Source organism: Hippopotamus amphibius, chromosome 7 (assembly GCF_030028045.1).
Source record: "Hippopotamus amphibius kiboko isolate mHipAmp2 chromosome 7, mHipAmp2.hap2, whole genome shotgun sequence".
Lineage (NCBI taxonomy): Eukaryota > Metazoa > Chordata > Mammalia > Artiodactyla > Hippopotamidae > Hippopotamus > Hippopotamus amphibius.
In genome coordinates, this window is record NC_080192.1 from 79296748 (window position 1) to 79319569 (window position 22822).

The 22822-nt window shown below is 45.0% G+C and overlaps 1 protein-coding gene across 50 annotated transcripts in view; it reads left to right on the top strand.

The window, feature by feature from the left end:
- The window catches only part of MAP4K4 (mitogen-activated protein kinase kinase kinase kinase 4), a 173135-nt gene that overhangs the window by 118504 nt on the left and 31809 nt on the right, over positions 1-22822 (top strand). For 15 of the 50 annotated variants that reach the window (XM_057742592.1, XM_057742594.1, XM_057742593.1 and 12 more), the window contains exons 9-16: positions 615-693; positions 4073-4248; positions 5462-5534; positions 6985-7195; positions 15855-16016; positions 18771-18857; positions 19417-19611; positions 20454-20615. In XM_057742592.1, coding sequence (XP_057598575.1) covers positions 615-693; positions 4073-4248; positions 5462-5534; positions 6985-7195; positions 15855-16016; positions 18771-18857; positions 19417-19611; positions 20454-20615 — 1145 coding nt within the window. The remainder of the gene's footprint in view (positions 1-614; positions 694-4072; positions 4249-5461; positions 5535-6984; positions 7196-15854; positions 16017-18770; positions 18858-19416; positions 19612-20453; positions 20616-22822) is intronic. The other 35 variants (XM_057742571.1, XM_057742570.1, XM_057742582.1 and 32 more) reach the window with 5 other exon arrangements.

Sequence of the window (22822 nt, forward strand, 5' to 3'; positions counted from 1 at the left end):
TCTTGTGAAGGTAAATAAACACGGAAATACGTGATGTGACATATTCGTGTGTACTCGTGCACCTAACAAGCCTTCATTGGGCAAGTGATCAGAGCACAAGCAGTCATTGCACAGAATTAATCCCATTTCTTCCCTCATTTTTGCTTTTCCATAAGAACACTGGCTCTAACAATGAGCAGTGAATGTTCCTGGAGGGCTGAATGTGCCCGTGTTCTGGGCATTGTGGGAAGGCCTTTACAACCATGTCTAATTTAATCCTCACAACAACCTTATGAACATAAAGTTATCTCATTGTCATCTGATAGATGGTGTAGAAACTTAAGCTGCTAACTCCTTTAGGACTTTGAATCAATATTTGTCTTTGATTTATGAAAACTTTCCAGTGTCTATTTGAAATTGTATATTCTCCTCATTGCTCTTGTCCTCGTCATATCTTGCTGTGTCTAAGTGGGGGATTCAGGGTATGCCCTCGACTGCATGAATAGATGTCCGGACTGCTTGGCGTAAGGCATGTTGATCAGACGATGGGCAGACCATGTGATGTCGTGAGCGGACCCTAGGGGTCGAGAGTGAGTAACCTGAGTGCATACTGACACGCCCTCTCCTCTCCCCAGCTCTCTGTGACATGCACCCCATGAGGGCACTGTTTCTCATCCCCAGGAACCCTCCTCCCCGGCTGAAGTCCAAAAAATGGTAAGCTACGTGTGCTTTGTTGTTCATGTTGTTGTTGTTCTCCTTTTTTTTAAAAAAAAAAAAAACAAAAAAACCTGTTCTTTTCTAGTTTGACTTTAAGGCAAAATTCTGGCCATTCTGACTCCAAAAGAACACAAGAGCCAGTGCCCCAAAACACCAGTTAAAAAGTGTATTGCTTTTTTTAAAATTTTTTTTTTCCTTGATCAGTTGTCCTTGAATGATAAAATAGTGACAGGTGACCCTAGGAAACACCAACATGTGGTTAAAGAAAAGGACTCCATTTTAGTACTCAAGCACACCCCTCAGTGTAATGTATTTCTGAACATTTTTACATTAAGAAGCAAAGCTGTGTTGACTTGTATGTAGTTCCTCAGTTGAAGTAGTAGTTTCAAATTCATAGAAGGGTTTACTGTAATTATTGCAGAGTTTGAAGTCAGAGGGGACCTTGTCCCAGCAGAGCGTGTTGGAGGAGGGGTCCTCTCCCTGGGCTGCCCCTTCTTTCTCCCTCCTCATGTATCTGCTAAATGGTTGATCCCGGGGAGGGAGGTGGTGATGACCTCCATGGATGGAAGCGTTAAGAACTGCAGCAGTGTGGGGAGATGCTGGTTTGGTATAGTTGTAAAATCTGGGAGGGAGAGGGCGGTGCCTTGTTTTTTCACCTGAGAATTTTGCCCACTTACTCCCTCCTGAGGGTTGCTCTGGGTCCTCTCCTGTCGGTCCCTGTCTGTACTCAGGCTCTTGTGCACATGGGCCCACCCTTGCTCCTTTGCTATTCCTGTTTCCTGGGCTCTGTGGTCTTACCTACAGTGGTTCCCCCCCCCCCCCCCCCCCCACCTTCTGAAACTATTCTCATGAGTTTTCCAGGTAGTGTTATCTCCTCTTAGGTTCTTGATTCTGATTCTGAAATAGGCAAGAGAGTTCCATCTTGGCCTCCTCCTGTCCTGGACTCGGTCTTCCAGCTGTTAGGTCTGTTCTTTTCTTCTCGGTGGCACATCCTCTGGCATTCTAGAGGCTCTTTCCCATCCCTGGGTATAGACACGCACGTGTATTTTCACTCTTGTTTCTTTCCTGCCTGTCCTTTCTCCAGTACATCTCACCATCCTTTCCCACCTTTGTCTGCTGGCAGGTTTCCTCCTTCCGTTATCCCGTCTTTCACCACATTCAGCTCTGGGGAACTGAGGTCGTCTGGTTCCACTTACCAGTTCTCAGAGAGTTTCTTTAAGGCCAGACAGTTGCAACAGTTTAGCCCCAGTTGGTCTCCTGTATTAAAACATGATAACTGTGGGTACCCATGGGTGGCCAGCCCTGGGAGACCAAATGTGAACAGTAGATGTCACCAAGGAGTAAGCTACACAGCTGGGTAACACTTTATCTGGCTCATGCTAAGCTGAAGGATACTCATTTTCCCATTTCTTTTTCTCTGTCAGATTTTATTAGAGGGACTTTATGCTCCATCTTCAGGGTATTTCACAATTTATAAGTCCTTTCAGTCGGCCCCACTCTGATGATTCTGTCCATGATTGGCAGGTTTGGATTAACCACTGTGTGTATAGTACAGTGAAGTAAAGAGATGGATGTAGATGACAGATTCTCCCTGTGCTCTTCCACCAACCTTCCTCTAAGCTTCATCAGATGCATTCTCAGCAATTTATATCATTGCCTCATTTTACCCAGGTGTTCTGAAGGGTGGAGAGGGTTGCAAACATATGAAGTCCTTCTTCCTTTACTGTTGCTGTCTTCCCATCCACCAGATGTAAATTTCCATGACTGTTTTTGGGGAATTGGCCTTTAAGAGATGATCAGCAGAATCTGATAGTTGATTTTAAACAATACATTGATCCTCGATTTTCAGATGTTAATCTGTACACGGCACATGAGAATCCCTTTGGAAATTTTTAACTTAGGGCTCCAACCTCAAAGTTTCCAGTTTGTTAGGTCTGAGGAGTGACCCAGGCATTTGTATTTTTACTAAACTCCCAAAATGATCTTTGTGGGCAGTGGGGTTTGGGAATCTGTGCCAGAGCATTCCATCACCACTGTGTAGACTCTTCTGCGTTCCTCGTTAACCGCAGAATAAAGTCATAACTTCTTTGAGTGGCCGAGGGCCCTTCTGTGAGCTGCCCCTGACCTATTTCTTTTACTCTTTTCCACGTTTCATACTAGTATCAGAAAACAATTCACTGTTCCCTAGTACTCTGCTACCTTGAGGTGGTTCCTGTTACTGGAACAGTGGCTTTTCTCTCCCATCTTTGGAATGTCAAATATCCTCCTTTTTCTGGATGTCTGTCCCAGTCCACTGTCGCAGTAGTTCTTTTTTTTTCTTCACAGTTGGATTATACATCTGCTGTTGTGTACATATGCATTATTTCCTATATGTATCTCTTACAGAGCCTAGCATAAACAAATGTACATCGTTGACACATAAATATTAGTTGAAGTGAACAAAAATGTTAAGTTTGAGTAGAAACAGAAGACAGTGGAACTGATTCCTAAAAGCAGTGAAATAACAGGAAAGGACTGAACTAATTTCCTCGATCACATTTTTAAATACTGAGTAATAACTCATTCATTCAACAAAAATTTATTACAAACCTATTGTAGTGTACGTGCTCAGAGTTGGGCATTGCTGACAAATGGAAAAGTAGGAACCAGTCCTGACCTGTACTGTTTTAAACCAGGAGAGTCAGAAACATAAATGTGAAGTGTGCAGTGTGTTACATGCAGACAGTCCCGAAGGAAAGGCACCTGACTTGGGGTGTGCGGGGCACAGTGTTGCCAGGAAAGGCTTACCGATGGGAAGGTGTCTGAGCTGAGTCTCAAAAGACAGGAAGGGTGGGGAGGGGGTCTCCAGAGCCAGAAATGGAGAAACAGGCAAAAATAAAGTGGCTGGTGGGGTAAACGTTGACAGCAGGGTCACTGTCCGCCTCAGCACTATTTCTGCCTCTGTACGTTAAGTGTAGAGAACTGATGTGTAACCCAGTCTGAAACTGATGGAAATGCCACAGTAACAGGGTCAAGAGCCCTGAGTCACTTACTCAGCTCCCTACCTGTCTTTGAGGATCCAGTCATCTCTCCTCTGTCGTCTTCACGTTAGCAAAGACCTCCCTTTACTCCCTTGCCTCCTCCACCCGTGATTCCATGATCAGTAAGCAGCCTGCGCAGCCCTCAGCGTGTGCTGTGCCTCCTAAACCATGTTTAAGTGATGCTCCAGGCCCGGTGGTTCCTGCTTTGTCCCCTGCTTCATCCCTGTGCATTTGCAGAGTTGTTCTCAGTGAATTCTGAAGCCCTGCTCTCTTTACAAGCTTGTACGTTACTGATATTTTTGGAGCTTTGCTCTTTGTGGTGGAAATTTGATGATCTTTTTTACTTCCTCTTCTAGGTCAAAGAAATTTTTTAGTTTTATAGAAGGGTGCCTGGTGAAGAATTACATGCAGCGGCCCTCCACAGAGCAGCTTTTGAAACATCCTTTTATAAGGGATCAGCCAAATGAAAGGCAGGTTAGAATCCAGCTTAAGGACCATATAGACCGGACCAGAAAGAAGAGAGGAGAGAAAGGTATTAAGCCTGTTTTTATTTTCATCTTAAAAAATATTTTTTTTAGGTTTTTGCCAACCAGGATAGGTTATTCCTTTCCCACACGAGTTTGTGCTCACCTGGCCAGGGCTTGAGTGGTCTGTCTCTGCTCTGCACCCAGGGACGGCCCGAGGGGACAGCCTGGCTCCGGCAGAGGTGACCAGTGCTATGTGGTGTGTCACTAGGCTGACCCCGGGTGGCGGGCACCATGGCCGGTCAGCACTCGATGCCGTCCTGTTCCTCCTTGGGGGCACACCTTTGTGGCTGTGCTTTTTAACTTCATTATGGACCTTGTGTTCTGTCTGCGTCATGGAGGGCTCAGCATCAGCTGGGAACATTACTGTTGATGTGTTACCCCGTTCCTCTCCTGCTCAAGAGCCCCAGGGTTTCCTGCACTTTGTGCAGGTGGTGTGGTCAGGCCTGGGCCCCGCTGGCCTGATTTTCTCTCTTTACTGCACAGCATGAAGTTTTGGTCTCCAGTATCTGGGTTTCCTATCCTGATGTGTTCTGTGTCCACCTGCTTGAATTCAACAGTGCCTCCTGCCCAGTGAGGTGCAGGCCAAGCTTCACCACCGTCTTCCCTAAACCTTCCCTGGGGCCTCTGGCTCCCATTGTGACCTTCCTGTTCTGTGAATTCTGCCCAGGACAACATTGGATAACTGGCATCTTGTTACTGAATTTTTTTGACACTCAGATTTCAAGGCCAAAGAAGAAACTAAAAAGAGCAAGTTCAGGTCGATCTCCGAGTGCTAAAAATAACCAAATATATTCTTATATTGCCTCAGTTAGTTTGGGCAGTTAAATCTCTTTGAGTTTTGGCATCAGAGTGGACTTTGTGCATTTGCCGATGCTCCAGGACTTTTCTAACGTGTCAAGGGCTCTGGAGCCCCTCTCACAGCCCTGCCCCATACCCGTCCCCTCCCCTCTCCCCCAGCCATGCATCCCACAAGTGTCTGTCTCAAATATGAGGGAATCTGCTCTTCTGTGGGAAGTAGGGCTGGCTCAGGGGGTGACCTCCATTCACGGCGGGAATCGGTGTCATGCTCCTCCTCCCCTCTAGTTTTCCACATAGGTTATGATTTTCTCAAAGTATATATGGTTTATATTCGGTGGTGATGCCCTTGGAGATGCCTGCCTGTACCCACAGTGTCATGATGTGTGAAGTGACCTGTTTATTTTGTCCTTTTCTTTACAGATGAAACCGAGTACGAGTACAGTGGGAGTGAGGAAGAGGAGGAGGAGGTGCCTGAGCAGGAGGGGGAGCCCAGGTAATGACGGGGTCTCTCGTGTCCCTGCCTGATGAAGAGACTGGTCCTTGGTGGTGCCAGGGTTGCAGACGACACCCATGTGGTGTGAAGGAGTCGTCAGTTAATTTGAAAGTGCCTTGACTTCTTCCATTCTTCTGTTCTTTCAAAGACTCCTGTCAGCATTCTTCCCCTCTGGAGCCTCTGACCCGATGGTTCTTTACTGAGATTGCGTGGCTTCCTCTCCCCCGGTTGTTTGGAAGCGTGCAGGTTGTGTCTGGTCCTGGGGAAGGGGAGCTGGCACCTCTTGCTCCAGGACGCGTGGATGGAAAATGTCTTACAGTGTATGAAGCAGTCCTGCACACACAGAATTGTCCTGCTCATGGGCCAGCAGGGCCTCCACTGAAAATGTCACAGTCTCTCCCAAAACATGTTTCTTGGTTTGTTTTGCTCCTCCCACAGTGCGGTCACTGGCATTCCACTGCCTTTGTTAGGGTGCATTCTGTCCTGGTCCATTGTTTTGGTCATCTGTGGCTCCCTGAGGCACAGTGAAGCAGAAGCCTGAAGGTTTGGTAGCACAAACCTCATAGCGACTCAATCAGGGAAGAGAGGATTTAAAAGCTTTAATAATGATTTTGCCTGCCTGGCCTTCATGCTGCAGCTACACATAGCTGACTAGCTGGACAAAAGGTTAGGGAGGGTGCTTCAAGAAACCTGTGGGGACCCGTGTGCAGAGAATGGGCGTTTGAAGAGAGCATATCAAGAGAGAAGAGAATCTGTTGGAAAAAAAAAACTCAATAATTACATAAAAGATTTGAATCCATTTGAGGCTAAAATTCTTAGAGTAATTCAATTCATTAGCAATATAATTGTTTTGGGTTATTAGGAATGTGATATAAGAAAAGGGACAGTTTAGGACAATTGCTTTGTCATATTATTCTGGGAATTTTGAAAGTGGAGAAGTGACTCTCAGCAGGGAGACCAGCTGGGAGTGATGCTAGTTTATCTGTGTGACGGCTCATCCTTGGGACCCAGTTGGGCTCAACTGCTGGCCCTGGAGTAGAGAGAGTGGAAGGGGATGCATGACAAGATGTGGTGGACCAGATGGAGAAGGTGGGGAACGGGAAGTGCTGAAGATGTCTCTGCTGTTACCACCTGGGCAATCCGAAACATGATGCTGCTGTTCCTGATGGGAATTAAGGTGGTCACAGCGGGTCTAATGACATGTGGAAGGAGGCGCTTTCAGCTTGTCATTGCAGTCTGAGTTGATGTGAGAATCCTACGTAGAGATGTCCTGTCAGACATCTGGGACAGAGTTGTAAGATACCTATGAAACAGGTGAAAGAAGAGGTCATGCTCTTGAATTGTAGGTTTAGTTATTTCCTGGATGTGTCACATCTCCGAGTGGGAGGAGCCCGGTAGAGGGTGGACGTGGAGTAGCTTGTGTCCATGAAAGCCCTGCTTCCTCCTGCAGTTCCATCGTCAACGTGCCTGGTGAGTCCACGCTTCGTCGGGACTTCCTGAGGCTGCAGCAGGAGAACAAGGAACGTTCTGAGGCTTTGAGGAGGCAGCAACTCCTGCAGGAGCAGCAGCTCCGGGAGCAGGAAGAGTATAAGAGGCAGCTGCTGGCGGAGAGGCAGAAACGGATCGAGCAGCAGAAGGAACAGAGGCGGCGGCTGGAAGAGGTACAGCAGGAAGATGTCTGAATTAGGTTTCTCTTTCTTTATTCACAGGGGTGGCCAGATGCTCAAAGGACCATTTTTCCATGGCCTCCTAAGGCAGGTACTGCCTCTCCCTGGCTTGGCTGGTCAGGTCCCCTCTGAAGGGGAGCTGTGCTCATGCACTGGCAGGACCTCACATTCCTAGAGGCCCTAGAAGTGTTTTCCTCTCTTGTATAAAGTTTAGGGCCCTGCCCCCAGTTACTTATCCTATTTATGTGGGATGCAGGGCCCAGAGGCAGCATTGCCCTGGGTCTGTGGAGGCTGTATCCACTGTGGTCTGAGTTGGCCAGCTCAGCCTTGACCTCATTTCTCCTCCACTCTTGGCCACTGGGTCCAAGTTGGTGTGTACTATTTTTCTGGAAAAACATTTTTCTATAAATGCCTTAACTTTAGGTACATTTAAGAAGAAGGGATGAAGAAAAGAATTATATTGGGTGTAATACAAATGCTATTCTGTAATCTACTTGTTGTGTGGGATTAGTTATTTGTGGGGGTGGAACACATTTTGTACCACCTGCTGATTTAACTCCTTAATACTATTGTCACTGGTAATGTGGTTACCCACAGCTTCTTCATTTTTAATTCACAGAAATATTATTTCCCTATATTTCACTTGGGGCTCAAAAGTGTCTTTTGATTTTCTTTATCTGACTGCTTTTTACTGTGTATTTCACAGCTTCAGATTTCTCATTCATAGTAGTTTGTTTCCATTTAATTCATACATCTTATTGTTTCATCTGTATCTTTCATGCCAGAAAAAGAACCCCAAACAACAGGAAAGCCATGTGTTGATACTGTGCAGTGGCGTTTAATTTAAATAACAACACATGCTTTTCTCCAAGTTACTTAGGGTACATTTTGTGGGGAGAATCTTTGCCTCATTTTGTGTGTTTATAGTCTGAATTCTGAAAACTTTACAGTTTGGCCCTGGTTTAGAAAACTGGTGTCTGTCTAACTAAGAAGACTGGAAGTATTTGGCCAGTGGTTTGGAAGAAAACACAGAGCACAGCCTTACTCTGTAGGAGAGGCGACATTGCTGTTTTATGTAACTTTTTATGTAACTTTTTGCAGTTTATTTGCAAACGCATTTCTAATATTTTAAGACTCGATACTCTTGGAACATAACAGAAATCCTTAGTGGTTCCGAGGTTTGTCAGGCTGTACATAGACTGTGTGGATTTAGTACCTGAGAGTGCTTGAGTTTTGAGGCTCCGGCTGTTTCTAGCTGCTTCTTTATGTGGTATCCTCCACCGTCCTTTCTATTCCTGGGCCATACTTCCTTCAGCTTGTGATGCAGGGGAGTTTGGTGGTTTATAACTTGAAGGGCCAACCAAGGACCAGGTCAGCTGGAGCCTGTTTGTAACACAGGCCCTGGAAACTGCTTTCAAGCCGAGTGATGGTGAGATTAAGTGTCCATTATGCAGGCTCTGGATGTGGTAGGGAGTGAGGATTATGGGGTTAAGTTAGCCTTGGCACAAGGAAAGGACCTGAGGTTTTAAAGCCATTTGTTCTGTCAGCTAAATAGAGGCTAGAGAATCAGGCCTGTCTGCTGAATAAGAACATGGCACTCTACTGGCTTCAATTAGCCCTTTAATTTCAGCTTCTCAGTAAAAGTTCAAGCTCACAGTCACCTTTTTACCTCTTAATCAAGGAAGATGGAGCTGGGTCCTTGAAATGGTGGCATTTGCAGAAACAGAATCCACTGATTTGGATTCTTGGTGATCCAGCGCCTTTTTATTAGCCTGGTAGTTTAAGCATTGTCTACACTTGAGGTCCCAGAAGGTGGTTTGGGAATACTTGCGCCATAAGTGATTTGTAGCCCTTTATTGGCATTAAAGGTGTGGGGAATAGGGATTGCTTTTGTTATTAACGAAGCAGATAAAGATGTTTGTGGTTTTCTTGTTGCTTTTGGGTGGTCCTGAGAGGAAACCGGAAGCACGCTGAGCTCACGTGGCCGAGTGCACGCTGGTGGTTTCGTCCCCTCCTCTCCTGCCCCTCACGAGTGTCCTCCTCTTGTGATGCTTAGTGTTTTCTCAGCTTACTCTAAGTCTGTTACCCAGACTCAGAGCCCTGTGCGATAACGGCCTCCCTCCATCAAAAAGTTTTAATATTACTCTATTACCTTTCATATGCAGGTGCATCATCACACCTTTGGCTCACGTAGAGCTTTCCCTCTAGCTAATTTTGCCCCCGCCAACCCCCCAGCCAAGCTTTTTCTCCCAGCCTATTTTTACTCTCTTTTTTTTTTTGAGCGAAAATGAAGATTATTTCATCATATTGTCATTTTATCCTAATGGTTGTGTGCACTTTTCATTGACTCTTGCCTTGGTACCTACTACCTACTCCTCCCACTCCCGTGACATCCACACATGATCACATCTTCTCGTTCCTCGTCTAAGTTTAATAGAAATATTATGCAAGACATGCTGGAGAGAACCCAATTAGTGGTCTAAGTTAAGGTGACTACATTAGGTGTATTTTGGATATGTTTTTGAACCTGTTCCATATTTAAATCTCATATGTCCTAATTCATACTTCTTCATTTTTGACCTCATGGAGACTATCAAATTATTGGTAAAAGTAGGATAGATTTGTCTGTGGTTTGGTGTGCTACTTCACTCAAAAAAAAAAAAAAATTTCTTAGGGAAGATTTGTTTTTAGCAAGCCTATGATGCTGTTATAACAACAGCACATTAAAAATAACTGCATAATCTCTTAATTATAGATAGGCAAAATCAAACTTTTCATTTGAGGTTAGAACTTATACTTTTCTTAAAAACAAAAGACAGAAAGAGGGGAACTCCAATTCCCTGTGTGTTCCTGATCTTACCCGTTTGTGAAGATGACTGTGTGCTCTCCAGACTTTGAACCCGGCCAAGGGCTTTACTTACAGGCTGAGTCCCTTTTTCTGCTGCTTGCGTCTCCCTTCCTGTTCTTGAACTGCTGGTAGGATATTCAAGACTCCCCACTGCGAGAATTTTTCTGCAGGTATTTAAAACAATAATCTCTCATCTTTACGATCTGAGTTTTCAGCCCCGGAGTTGCCACAGTCGTGGGGCTGTGGGGGCTCCGCACCCCTCAGCGAGGGGGGCACGTGTGTGAGCCCAGCAGCTCGTCCCTCTGCTTTTCTTCTACCAAGCGGACACATGCTTACACTCACTTGTCTCACTTCTGCAGGTTCCAGAGTGATCACAGTTTTAGAGAGGTGGGTAGAAGTGGAAGAAATTAAACGCAACGTAAAGCAAGAGAAAAAATTTTGTCTGAAACCAGCCCCAGGCTTGGCGCTCGAAGCCTGCTGCTCGCTCAGCACGGTGGACGCGTGGACGGTCACACTTCTGTGCGCGCAGGCGTGTCCGTGCGTCTGCGTGCGTGCAGGCGTGTCCGTGCGTGTGCGTGCGCGCGCGCGCCTGCCGGGACGTGCCACGTCAGGGCGAGGCGGGCGCGGCCGCCCCCGAGATGTTCCCGCTGGTGCCCTGGGCTCACCACACGGAGCTTTCCTGGCTTCTCAGCCTGAGCTGCTCGCCGCATCAGGAGCCTGTTTATGCTGGCCTCGCACAAGTGGCGGGGCAGGTTGATGAAGGCGCTGGAGGCGTCTGAGGACGGATGTTGGGCCCAGTCAGTGGGAGGTAGCGCTCCTCGAGTGGTTGAGCCCCGACCCGGGAGGCCTGCTTTTCTTTCAGTGCCGCCTGGGGCTCTCTTTTGGTCTCCGGACTTGCGGAATAGATTTCCGCCTCTCAGCTGAGCCCCGCTGGCCCTGCGGAGGTGTGATGCCTTAAAAAAAAAAAAAGTTGCTTGAAGTGGGATTCGTCCTGAAACTAAATTGTAACATTTGGAAAGCCTGGAGATTTCTAAGAAAAACGTAGTGAACCGTGGCAGGCATCTGCGGTTGTCTCTTGGATGTGTGGTGCCAGAAGGACAGCATGGAGGCCCTCTTCACCCCTGCGTGTCCTCACCCCTCTGCGCACACAGAGGCCCTTGCACACACACACAGGCCACTCGTATCGAAGGGAGAGTGTGTGTGAGCACAGGGCTCCCTTTCCACACTCGGCCCCAGTCGTGCTGTGTGCGGCGGCCTTGCCTGTCAGAGGGCGGCTGTCTCGCCTATCAGAAGTCCTCAGCTCTTAAATGTTCTTTTGGTATCCCAGCCTAGTGGTATTTTCCCCCCCCCTAGTTAAATTTTGTAAGAATTATTGTAAGTCAGCAAATGTTACTTGTTGCCTAGAGATGGGGAAGAGTTGTCTTTGGGGGAGAAGAAAATAGTTTCTCTACAGAAGCTTCATCAGAATTTGCACTTAACAAACTCAAGGGTTGCTGGTACGTGTGCAGCCACATGACCTCAGAAGTTCTTGGAAATAGTCAAACCTGAAGAAGAGATTGGTTTGTTAAGGTTTAGTTTCTGTTAAAGCCAGTAAGTCCAGTGGAGTGTCTGTAAATGGACCCCACTATTATCAGTGCGATCTATTTAGAAAAGCTGTTAGAATTGTGAGATGAAAGCACTGCTTTTAAATACCAATCTAGAAAGAGAACTTAAAGATAATTAAAGCATAGCTGGGAAAGTACATATTTACTCAGGCATGCTTGGAAGAATTTAAGTAATAAGAAAATCTATAACTTGAGAGACTTGGGAATCACTTTTACAGCATCATGCAGTTTTTCAATTTGATTTTGTTTTTAAAGAAAGAATGATTTAAGAGAAGAATGACATCGTTTGAAAATGTTTCAAAGGATTTATATCATGTTTATCATTGTTAATGGGGTAACCCTTAGCAGGCATGTTCATTAGAATCTCCTGGGTGTTGTTGCTTAAAATCACAGGCGTGGGGTTAATCTTGTGGTGTTGACTTTACTTCGTTGATGGTTAATGGTGTATATGTTTTATTTTTGACCGTTTTCTTTTGAAGTTCTATTGTGAGAGGCCAGCTTTTCACATTAGTAATCTAGTAATTAGATTAGTATTTACTAAGGGCTGTCTTTAACCTTTAATTACCACCCCCCCCCCCCCTTCCTGACTGTAGTGCTTTGTATGGTTGGGGTCTAAATTTTTGCTTTTGGTCCAATTTACAGCTTCAAATATTAGAGCATAATGTAGAATGGGAATTGGTAAATACATTGTTCTTTGCCTTGGCCATCAGTCTCCTGACCAGGACTTGCTTAGTGAGTTAGTCCAGGGAAATTGTCTTGTGGATTTTTAAAAAGTGTGTGACTTATGTTATCCACAGAGAAGGGCTGTCTCTGATTGACTTTTGTGTACCCATGATGCTTCATGAGTATTTCTCAAATGGGTGAATCAGCATTTGTAGCCTGGGTGTATCTCTGGAAAGAAAGGACTTGCTCTGGAAACTTGTACCCATTCTTCAATGAACCTTTAGGCTTGAGATCTCAGATTTGAGTTCCAGAGCCGCCTTAAAAGACCTGGTAGAACATCGTGAGGCACAGAGGGTGTGTGTTATGAAGTGGGAAGCTATATCCCCATTAACAATGACTGTTCAAGCCACTGTGCCCTTAGTAGGTGATCCTGAAAAGGTGGTTTTATGACTCGGTTGGATTTTGTAGGACTTGGAATTACGCAGGGATTCTTTAGTCTTATTCTAGATGCTAAATGTTAGATAATCACTGTACCTTTTTTCTTGGATATTTACAGAGGGCAGGAGTGGAGATGAGTGAAACACGAGTCCTACTTTCAAGGAGCTTGTGGTTTCTTTTTGTGAGTTGATCTGGTAACCAAGAGTGTGGTACTTTCACAGGAAACTAAGAAGAAAAAGCCTGTCAGAGGCTTTCACTTGACAGTTGAGATTGTCAGTTGTCGGTTGTTCCTGTTTGTAGGGTGTTTTTGCTTACTGTTTTTTAAGATGTACGTTTTGAATTAAACTTATTATAACTTATTTTAAGTAAATAATTGCACAGTATCTTTATTATATCAACTTTGGTAAAGAATTGAACAAAACCACCTTGATGTTTACCTCACTTTCACTGAGAAATCTCAGCGCAATGACTGTGAAAAACCAAAAATGGTCAAAACAAGGAGAACAAGAATGGAAACCTAGTTGGGGACGTGAGCGCATGGAAGAGGGTAGACCATGGGAGGGTTGATGTTCCGAAACACATAGAAAAAAGGAGCTTGACGGAAGTAGAGACAATGTAGGGAATAGACAAAATATCTCACACACGTGTGTATACACAGCACAGATCCTCATATCCTTACAGAGAGAAGAGGTAGTAATCATGAAACAAGACTATTCAGAAAATAAGAAGCAATTTAAAATTTTTTAATAAATTCAAAGTCCTAGAAAGTGGGGGGAGGGAATATAAGTTTATGGCGACTAGAACAGAAGAAAAACAGAATCAGTCCAGGTGGTTTAACTTCCATTTAATAAATTGTCCAGGAAGCGAGTGCCAGAGGGAGAGCATGCAGCAAGAATTCAAGAAAAATTTCCAAAACTAAGAAATAATTTCTGAATTGAAAGGCTTACTGAGTACTCAGCAGAGTGAATGAAAAAAGACCTGATTCAGAGGCACATACATCATCTTGAAATTTTAGAAACTCAAGGATGGAAAGAGGATTGTAAAAGCTGCTTTCAGGGGAGCAGATAGAAGCGTGTGGGTGGGGGTGGTACCAAGTGTCAAGGATCCTAATGGACTCAGATTCTCCAGAGCAACATCAGAAACTAGAAAGAAGATGACATAGCAATGCTTTTGAAACTCTGAAGGGAAATTATTTCCCTCAGCCAAGAGTATCTGCACAGCGTGGGAGCAAAGCTTTTGTGACATGCAAAGTCCATGGTAACAGCTGAGGCATCAGCTCTTTTGAACTAAAGAATTTTTCAAGATTTTGTAAATAATAGGAGAGAAGAACGCAAGTGAAGCCATGGCTTTTCTTTTTATTGTGTGATCCCATGGGGCTAAGTGGCACCTTTCCTTCAGCATCATTCCTAAGAATTATTTTGGTAGCCTGCACGGTCTGTAAGGATAGGGCAGCAGGCACATTTCTGGGGCTGTTGTGGGTGTGACTGTGGTCATGTGGTGTTGTTTAGTGCAGTGCGGTGGCCTGGAAAACTTTTGAATCATGCATTCCATCATTTAAAAAAAATAAAAGCATGTATATCAGATAGAGATATATCTAGTTATTATGTATCATTGTACTTATCTGTACATTATAAAAGGTGCAAAAGTAGCTATCTTAAAGGATGAGCTGGGAGCATAAGTACATAAAAGTTCTGGGTGTATTCCTTGCTGCACCCTGCCACCCCCACCCTGGGGATTGCCTTGCTGGCTTGTAGAGACTGCCTGAGGAACAGATAACCATCGGAGAGAAGGGGAAAGCCCAGACCTTTCCAAGGGGAACAGTTCTCTTACAGTTCACTGCTTATGAGACCTTGGCTCATCTTGGCTATGTTGTTAGCTGAAAGTTGAAAAATTCAGTGATGAGATCCTTTGCCTCTTCTGACCTGTTCACTTGAATCTGATTGGCTTGAAAAGCTAAGGGGGAGTCTTAAGGAGTCAACACTGGTTGCCTTTCTTCTCTCTTCTGTTTTCCTTTTGTGTGACTGGTTTTCTCTGTTGTGATTGTGGTTCTAGAGCTCCGCTAGAGACTATTGAAATATAAATTAACTTCAGTGAAATGAAATGAAAAACTCAGTTCCTCACTTGTGCTGGTCATGTTTCATGTGCTGGGTAGCCAGCTGGGACCAGTGGCCCTTGTGCTGAGACAGGGCACCTCCCCATCCCAGGGGGCTGCAGGCCAGTGCTCTGCACGTTCCTGGGAGGAGTTGGTTGATTTGTACTCATGGCAGCAGTGCTTTGCTGACAAACAGATGTCTGGGGCTGCATGAGAAGGGGCCATAGACGTGCTCCCAGGGTCACATTGCTTGATACTGAGGGGTTAACAGAATGGTCTGCGTTAGGAAAGGCTGTCAGAGTGAGGTTGGTGACTCAGTAGCAGCTTCTGCACCTGCTGATGGGATGCAGGATGATGTCTGGCTAACAGTGGGAGGCAGAGTGGCCCTTGACCTGGGGCCTTACCAGCCGGGTGACAGTGGGCAAGTCACTCATCTTTTCTGAACCTGTTTCCTCCTCTGTGGAATAGGAGTGTAGTACCTGCTTCCTGTGTTTGTCATGAGAATTATATTAGGTAAAGGACATGGAAGGAAGACTATCAGATATTTAGCACCATGCGAGACACATGGAAATAATAATGGCATCTCTTATTCTCGTGGTATCACTTCTTCTTTCCCTGATGTGTGCTTTTTTTTTTCCCTGTTTTAAGTATTTCTCTCCTTTCATTGCCCTATTTCTATTCTCCTGTATTCATTTCTCTTCTTTTTCTTCTGATTCAAGGGCCCTGGGTAACCCTGATAGTGATACTCAAGGATACAGAATTCCCTGTCTCTTCAGTGCTATGGTTCAGTGAAGAATGGGGAATAACTGATATCAAATGAAACCCAACTCTGATTGGTACTTAAGAGGAAGCTGTTATATGTGGGCCAAGGGGCATTGTGGAAATAGTTGACCAGTGGCAGTGGGGTCCACCAGCTCCCCCTCTTAGCATCTCCCTGTAACTGGTCAGCAGACTATCCTGCGTGCTGTGGCTGGAGAGTCTGCTGATTGTGTATCTTTACTTTTGTAGCAACAAAGAAGAGAGCGGGAAGCCAGAAGGCAGCAGGAGCGTGAGCAGCGGAGGCGGGAGCAAGAGGAGAAGAGGCGGCTGGAGGAGTTGGAGAGGCGGCGCAAGGAAGAGGAGGAGCGGAGGCGGGCGGAGGAGGAGAAGAGGAGAGTTGAAAGGGAGCAGGTTAGTCCTCAGAGGGTGTTCTGGCCAGGACTTTGTGAGGTCTGTCGCTTTGCAGAGTTGGGGAATTTGGGGCAGAAAGCACACGTGTTGTGCATACGTGCACACATGCATGTGCATATGTACGCACATGTTCAGGGCTTTAGAGGTTTGAAAATGCAGAAACACAGTTGGAAGCATTCGCTTCAGTAAATTGAATCTCTTGTCTTTACCAACATATACATAAATCATTACATTTTAGAAACTTCTTAACCCACAGAGTGGTCTCCACTAGTACGATGCCTGAAAGATTTCTTAACGTGTCTTCTCTGGTTTGACTGAAATGCTTTAAACCTCAGATATCTGGATAATTAATCCTTTCAAAAAATGAAATTTCAAACCAACTGTAAGACATTTCCTGTGAGATATGATTGAAGTATCCAGTGAGTAACTGAATATTTTAAGATATATGTGCATATATTTCAGTATGTACATACATAACGTTAGAGCAACTGATAATATTAGCCAAAAATGATCAGATTTTAGTGACATTTATAGTGTGTTATTAATGTCAGATGAAGCTGTCTTTAGGAATCTGATTTCTGAACCACCTGTGCAAACAGAAACTGCTTTTGGTTGTCTGCGTTGTCCACGTGAATCCCATCATGGCCTCTCTGCCTTTCATGTCTTTGATCACTCTTTGTTATGAGCTTTGAATGAAGGAAAAAAAGATATGAATGGGGACCAATTTAAATGATTCCTGAAAGTCATATTTAAAATGCTTGTAAACAATGGTATTTAACTTCCAAATTTGGTTATTCAGCTGCTATCGTTGATAACTCATCCTTTGCCTTGGGTTTTCCAAGTGTTGGGTCTACATACCTTTTTTTGTTGTTGTTGGAATATAAGTGATTCTCTTTATCTGTTACTTGACTGATGTTGTTGGCCAGTTAACTGTGGTGTGTTTAGTTTTCACACTCTGATTTATACTTTAGGACTACAAAGGAAAAAACATAAACTTTAAAAAATTAAGTCACTGAGGGATAATTCTCGAAACTTGATCTGGAGAAGAGGGTGTGAGTGTAATACTGACTTTCAGTGTTCTGTTGGAGTCATTGGCTTTTGTGTATAGCAAGTATTCTTCATCTTGTCTTTTATGAAAATAGCATCAGAAGCCAGTTTTATTCCAAAATACTGCCCGTGTCAGCAGTGCTGTAGGAACACGTCACTTCTGTGTGAACGTGCATGTTTGTGTACATGTGTCATTGTCCATTTGTTCCTGTGACGTGAAGGTAGAAAACCAGTGATGTACTGACTTGAGCTTGCAACTGTGGTTGAGTTTTGTCTGGTTCAGGGAAGAGGGGAGCTGGGAGTTGAGGTCCTCAGTTGTTGGGGGGTAGGTCTCACACCCCTAGGGTGGCTCTCAGCCAGCCTGTCGTGGCAGGGAGGGTTTCCATGCCTGGGACTGGAGCCTGGATTGGAATCAAGGGGCGTTTGCAGTGATCCTGTGGATGCACTTTACCCCAGGTTGGCTTTTTTGAGCTAAATTTGCTTTGTAAGAAAAGAGTTTCTGAGGAAATTTATGTCATGTTTTTGCTCTCCAGCATTCTCTTCACCAGAACGACTGGTTAACTAAAACTACTGTTCAGCCCAGGTGTATGGCTACTTTTATTTTAAGGTGTACGCCATGGTTAGCTGTAGACACTGTAAAGAAGTAATCACAATTTCAAAATAAAATTTCTGCTCCCAGACCTCTCAATCTGCTTCTCTTCCAGATAGTGAGCTCTTCCCCTGTTGAAAAGAAAGGAAATGTCTTTTATTTGTAAAATGTTCATAGTTTTTGAAGTTATTTCATATGTATTTCATACTTGAGCCTCACAAAAAATCCTGAGTTGGGAGAGAATATTCTTGATACTCATTTCTCAAACGAGAAGACTGAGAAAATGGGAGGCCGATGTCTTGCTAGAGACAAGGCTGAGGACTTGCTTGTTGTAGAAAAAGGTCTCCTGATTTCCCAGCCCATCACATATGCATACAACTTCAAGGTTAGGTTTTTCTTCTTTACATAACATATTTTGGATGTGTTTACCTGTTTTCGTTGTTACAGAGGTTTATCATTGTCTTCCTGTTGAAAACACACCACCTCATCCCACCCCCCCATCGACACACCCACCCCCCCATCACGAAAAGCTTGGGCCTGTTCACTTGGGAGAAGTCAGCTGTGTCTGTTGTTCCCAGACCAGGGCTTTCAGGATTTAGTCATTCTTTGTGTGTCAGAGAAAACACAAAGCCTGTTTGTTTTATTTGATATTAAAGAGGCTTTGGTTTGGGGTTTTAAAAATTGGCAATTCATGCTTGTTATAAATAATAATTAATTACCAGGTATATATTAACATGAACACTCTGGTTTCCTAACTAAATAGACTCTTGATTCCTCTGGGTTTACCATCCTGAAGAGGAACAGCCCAGTCCTTTTTCTGTTTGAACACAGCTGCTATACACAAATGCAGACTTGCATTTGGAGCTGTGTTCAAACAGAAGAACTTCCCCACACCTTCGTGGTTATCATTGGAGTGCATGCCATCATTTATTAGACTCTTTAGATCTTAGAGGCCAACTCGTTCTTGGGAAAATCCTCGGCAGTAGGCTTTTTTAGCCATTGATTGCTAAATGAATTACCCCAAGGTGATGGGGGCGGATGGTTCGGGGCACCTCACACAGGTGGTTCTGTTGCTTTCCTGTGGATCCATTGATTGCCGGGTGATTTCTGTGTGACAGGAGTATATCAGGAGGCAGCTGGAAGAGGAGCAGCGGCACCTGGAACTCCTTCAGCAGCAGCTGCTCCAGGAGCAGGCCATGCTACTGGTAACGCCCCGCGTTGGTCCCATCCCGTAGCTAGGGCCCCCGAGCTGGGCAGGGTTGTGCCGACCACCAGGCCCCTGTGGCTGGCACCTTGGGGCTGGCAGGCTCTCGTGGACACGTCCTCTGGGGTCACAGTGCTTTGGTCACACTTTGAGGCGGCTTTTGTTCATCTCTTGATTTCCCATTGCTAAGTTAACTGTTCTCGTTTGGTAGATAGACAAGGTTTTGCACAGCACCTGGCATTCGGTGAACAAGCTAGAATGCTAAGAGCTGAAGGTTCAAGGCACATGCTGTAGGACATTTACCTAGAATACTCGAAGTGTCTTTTGAAACCACCGAAACCAGCATTTCCTTGGGTTCTCTCTTACTCTGTCCAGTGACATTATGCTTAGCGACAAGCTGTCAGATTTTCCCACAGGTAATATGCCATTTCAAATCCTGGCCGTTTTGCTTTGTCACGAAACAAGCGTCAGCAAACGCTGTCTTGGGGAAAAGTGGAGCTGGAGCCGGGGTGAGGCGGGCCACCTGGGGCCCTGGACTGAGTGTCCCCTCTCCTCCCAAGGAGTGCCGCTGGCGGGAGCTGGAGGAGCACCGGCAGGCGGAGCGGCTCCAGAGGCAGCTGCAGCAAGAACAAGCCTATCTCCTGTCTCTACAGCACGACCCCCGGAGGCCACCCCCGCCGCCGGATAGGAGCAAGGCCGGCCTGCACGGTGCCGAGCCCAAGGCCCAGCACGAGCCAGCTGACCGGGCCCGCGAGGTACGGCCCCTGCTGTTCTGTGCCTGCTCTGAGGGGCCAATGGGGGCGACTCAGGGCGGGGAGGTGGGGCCTCTTCTCTGCTTAGTGTTTGTCTAGAGAGGGCTTGAGCGCTTCCTTTACAGATTCCACATGACCTGAACATTGACTTAGACAGAAAGAGAGGAGGTTATGTGGCAGCATCCTTCTTTAAACTGTAAATGAGGGGGAAGGTGGCCTGGTCATCTGTGTTTCTAAAACTGCCATGAGGAAGAAGCATACCTGGGCCTGATCCACTGGCTTTTCTGTGATCAAGGTTTGTTACTGAATTAGGGCATCTGGGCTCCCAGAGCCTCCCGGTGAGGATGTGACAAAGCAGGACTGTTTCTGGGGCACTAGCAAGATGGACCGGGCGGCCTGCAGTGTGTGGAATGCTGACCCACGGTGGGGGGGCATCCTCCCGCTGTGGTGGCCCTCACATGCCACGTTCTAGGAGCCAGTGTCCTGCTTGTTCTGCATTGCCTTATTTTCGGTGGAATGAAATGTGTGTTAGATTTCTGGTGATGCTCTTTTAATCAGTGGGTTTAGTTGGTTGCAACAGATTAATTTTTTTTCCTAGTTTATCTTCACGTGAAATCCTTGAATTCTTGCCAGATTTTAAAGGCCGCCTCTCTAAATTTTTATCTTCATGAATATTTCTTTGTTCTGCATCAGATTCTAGTCCAGTGTTATTTGCCTCCTCTCTTTTCTTGTAGTTGAAGAAAACAGAAGATTTCTCTTAAGCGTCCTTCCACTTTCAGGCTTTCTTCGGTATCTCTGCTTTTTTCTACTAACCCTGAGTTATGTCTTCTAATTCTCTGACGCAGGTGGAAGATAGATTTAGGAAAACTAACCACAGCTCCCCTGAAGCCCAGTCTAAGCAGACAGGCAGAGTATTGGAGCCACCAGTGCCTTCCAGATCAGAGTCTTTTTCCAATGGCAACTCCGAGTCTGTGCACCCTGCCCTGCAGAGACCAGCCGAGCCACAGGTAGAACGGCCAGTTGGCTGTGGGTCGAGGAGACGCACGCAAATGCTCACTGAGCCACCAGCCTGCTTGAACTGCTCAGTTTGGTTTGTTACCACATTTAGAGAGAGAGGAGATTAGCAGAGTGAGTTTAGACCAAAGAGAACATAGTCTAAGTTGATAGGGAAAAACAGAATTTTCTTTTTAAAGATTGTTGTTGTACTTAATAAGAATACCTGGATTCAGTGATTTCTTCTTTTTGTCTAACTTTTTGCCTTCCCTGACTCAGATGTTCGTTAAATGCCTCCTTACTCAAATACAAAGACTTTTCAGTTTAGTTTTTAGAAAGTCAGTGTCATAAGTGCATAGAGGGAGAAGCTGAGGTCCTTGGCTCCCGGCCAGTTCTGTGAATGGGCAGCCCTGAAGTTCCGTGTAGAATTTATTTGTCCAAATGTACAATTTTTTTCAGGAAAAGGGCCTTTTATCAGATTCTCAAAAGGTCCAACATCCAGAAAAGTTTACGACCCAGTGAGTTGGGTGTGTGTTTCCCTGAAGTAGGTCAGGGAGGGCCACTGGGTCAACCTCTACATTGCCCAGGTTGGGGGGACCTCTGTGTTATCCGGAGGAGAAAGCAGACAGCAGAGATGGCCCACATTGAAGATCTCAGAAATTCTTAAGTTGATGGTTCCCACTCTTGCTGAAAATAATTGAGTTTCAGGCATTTTGCTGCCTGCAGCCGTGTAATCCAGAGTATTGGGCACAAGTCTTCAGTCTGAGTTTACCTGTCGCTGATGTTTGCATGTGTTGGGGGATGGTAGAGGTAGCGGTGTGTTCAGACAAACCCAGATGAGGACTTGAATGCACTTTACAATAAATATCCTTGGTATGGAGCAGTTTTACAGGAAAAAGAAGACCCAGGATTAAGCTTGGTGGGGCAGGTGTTGGGAGGTTGATGTTTATGTGAGACCAGCAGCATCTTGAGTCACAGAAATGCTGACCCACAAGCCAGTGGGCAACTCCAGAGAGTGAGGAATGGAAAGGAAAAGGATGCAGAAGAAAGCGGGACAGGATGAAGGGGGAAGGGGGGGTTCGGAGAATAGGTTTGATGAACGTTAGACTAACTGTAAATAGAAAATCTTTTTGTGGCCACTGACAGTTTAGAAAATAGGAATTCCTGAATTATGTAGACTACTTTTTATACTGATGATTAATTAACATAGTGTCTGGAAAAAGAGTCTTTTTTCCCTTTTCTATCTAAGTTGCTTTTGGCCAAAACCTGTACTTATGAAAACATTCTTTGGGGAAGAATTTTTTTCACATAGGACTTCATTTTAAAACCCATTTTTTATTACAGTTACAGATAATACTTTTAGTTAAATGCTTTCCCCCTGAAAACCTTAAACATTTTAGAAGTTTGGGATTATACTAGTAACTGGAATTATGTGACTCTCACTTAGAAATCACAGACTCGGAACTAATTCTGGATCTTACACTTGGTGAGGTTGAGCCAATCCTGATGCGGTATTTCCAGTTTTCATTAAATGTGATGATGTAATAGATATATAACTAGAATTATATAAATTTTAATATTGAACAATTATTTTGAAACAAAAAGTATAATTTCAAGAAAATGCAGATTGTTTCAGAGATTGCTTTTCCATTTTAAAAGTGACCAGATAAACTCAGTTGACAAGGAATTGTCTTAATCTCTTCAGTTGTCAAGGAGATGGAATACCGCCTCAGCAGTCCACTTAGGGAATCCTAGTGCTGAATATTGCTAAAGAAATCAAAGTTCTTTTTTTCCTAACTAGTACACAGACATGTGGAGTTCTCTGGGGTTGGAGTGTTTTAAGATTTGGGACAAGAAAGAGGGAAAATTGTTGGTATATTTGAAAAGCTGGCTGTTTTTAAGTTATACTCTTATTATCTGTCAAAGCATGCGGGGTTGGTCTTTGTGCAGTGAACATGTGGCTCTGTTGTTATTTGGTCGGACATCTTGCCCTGTCAGGTAACGGGAGGATGGGTAGAGAGGTTTGCACGTGTGGCGATGTCCGTCCTGTGGTTCCTCCCTCTCTGCCTGCCCACACTGCTTTGATGCAGAAGTGCATGCTGCACGTTGCCCCTCAGACAGGAGCGCTGTGAGTCTTTTTTTTTTTTTTCTTTCTTTTTTTAAATCTTCACGTTTACTGCTCTCTGTAACGTTTGTCTGGATATTAAAAGTTTTCCTTATA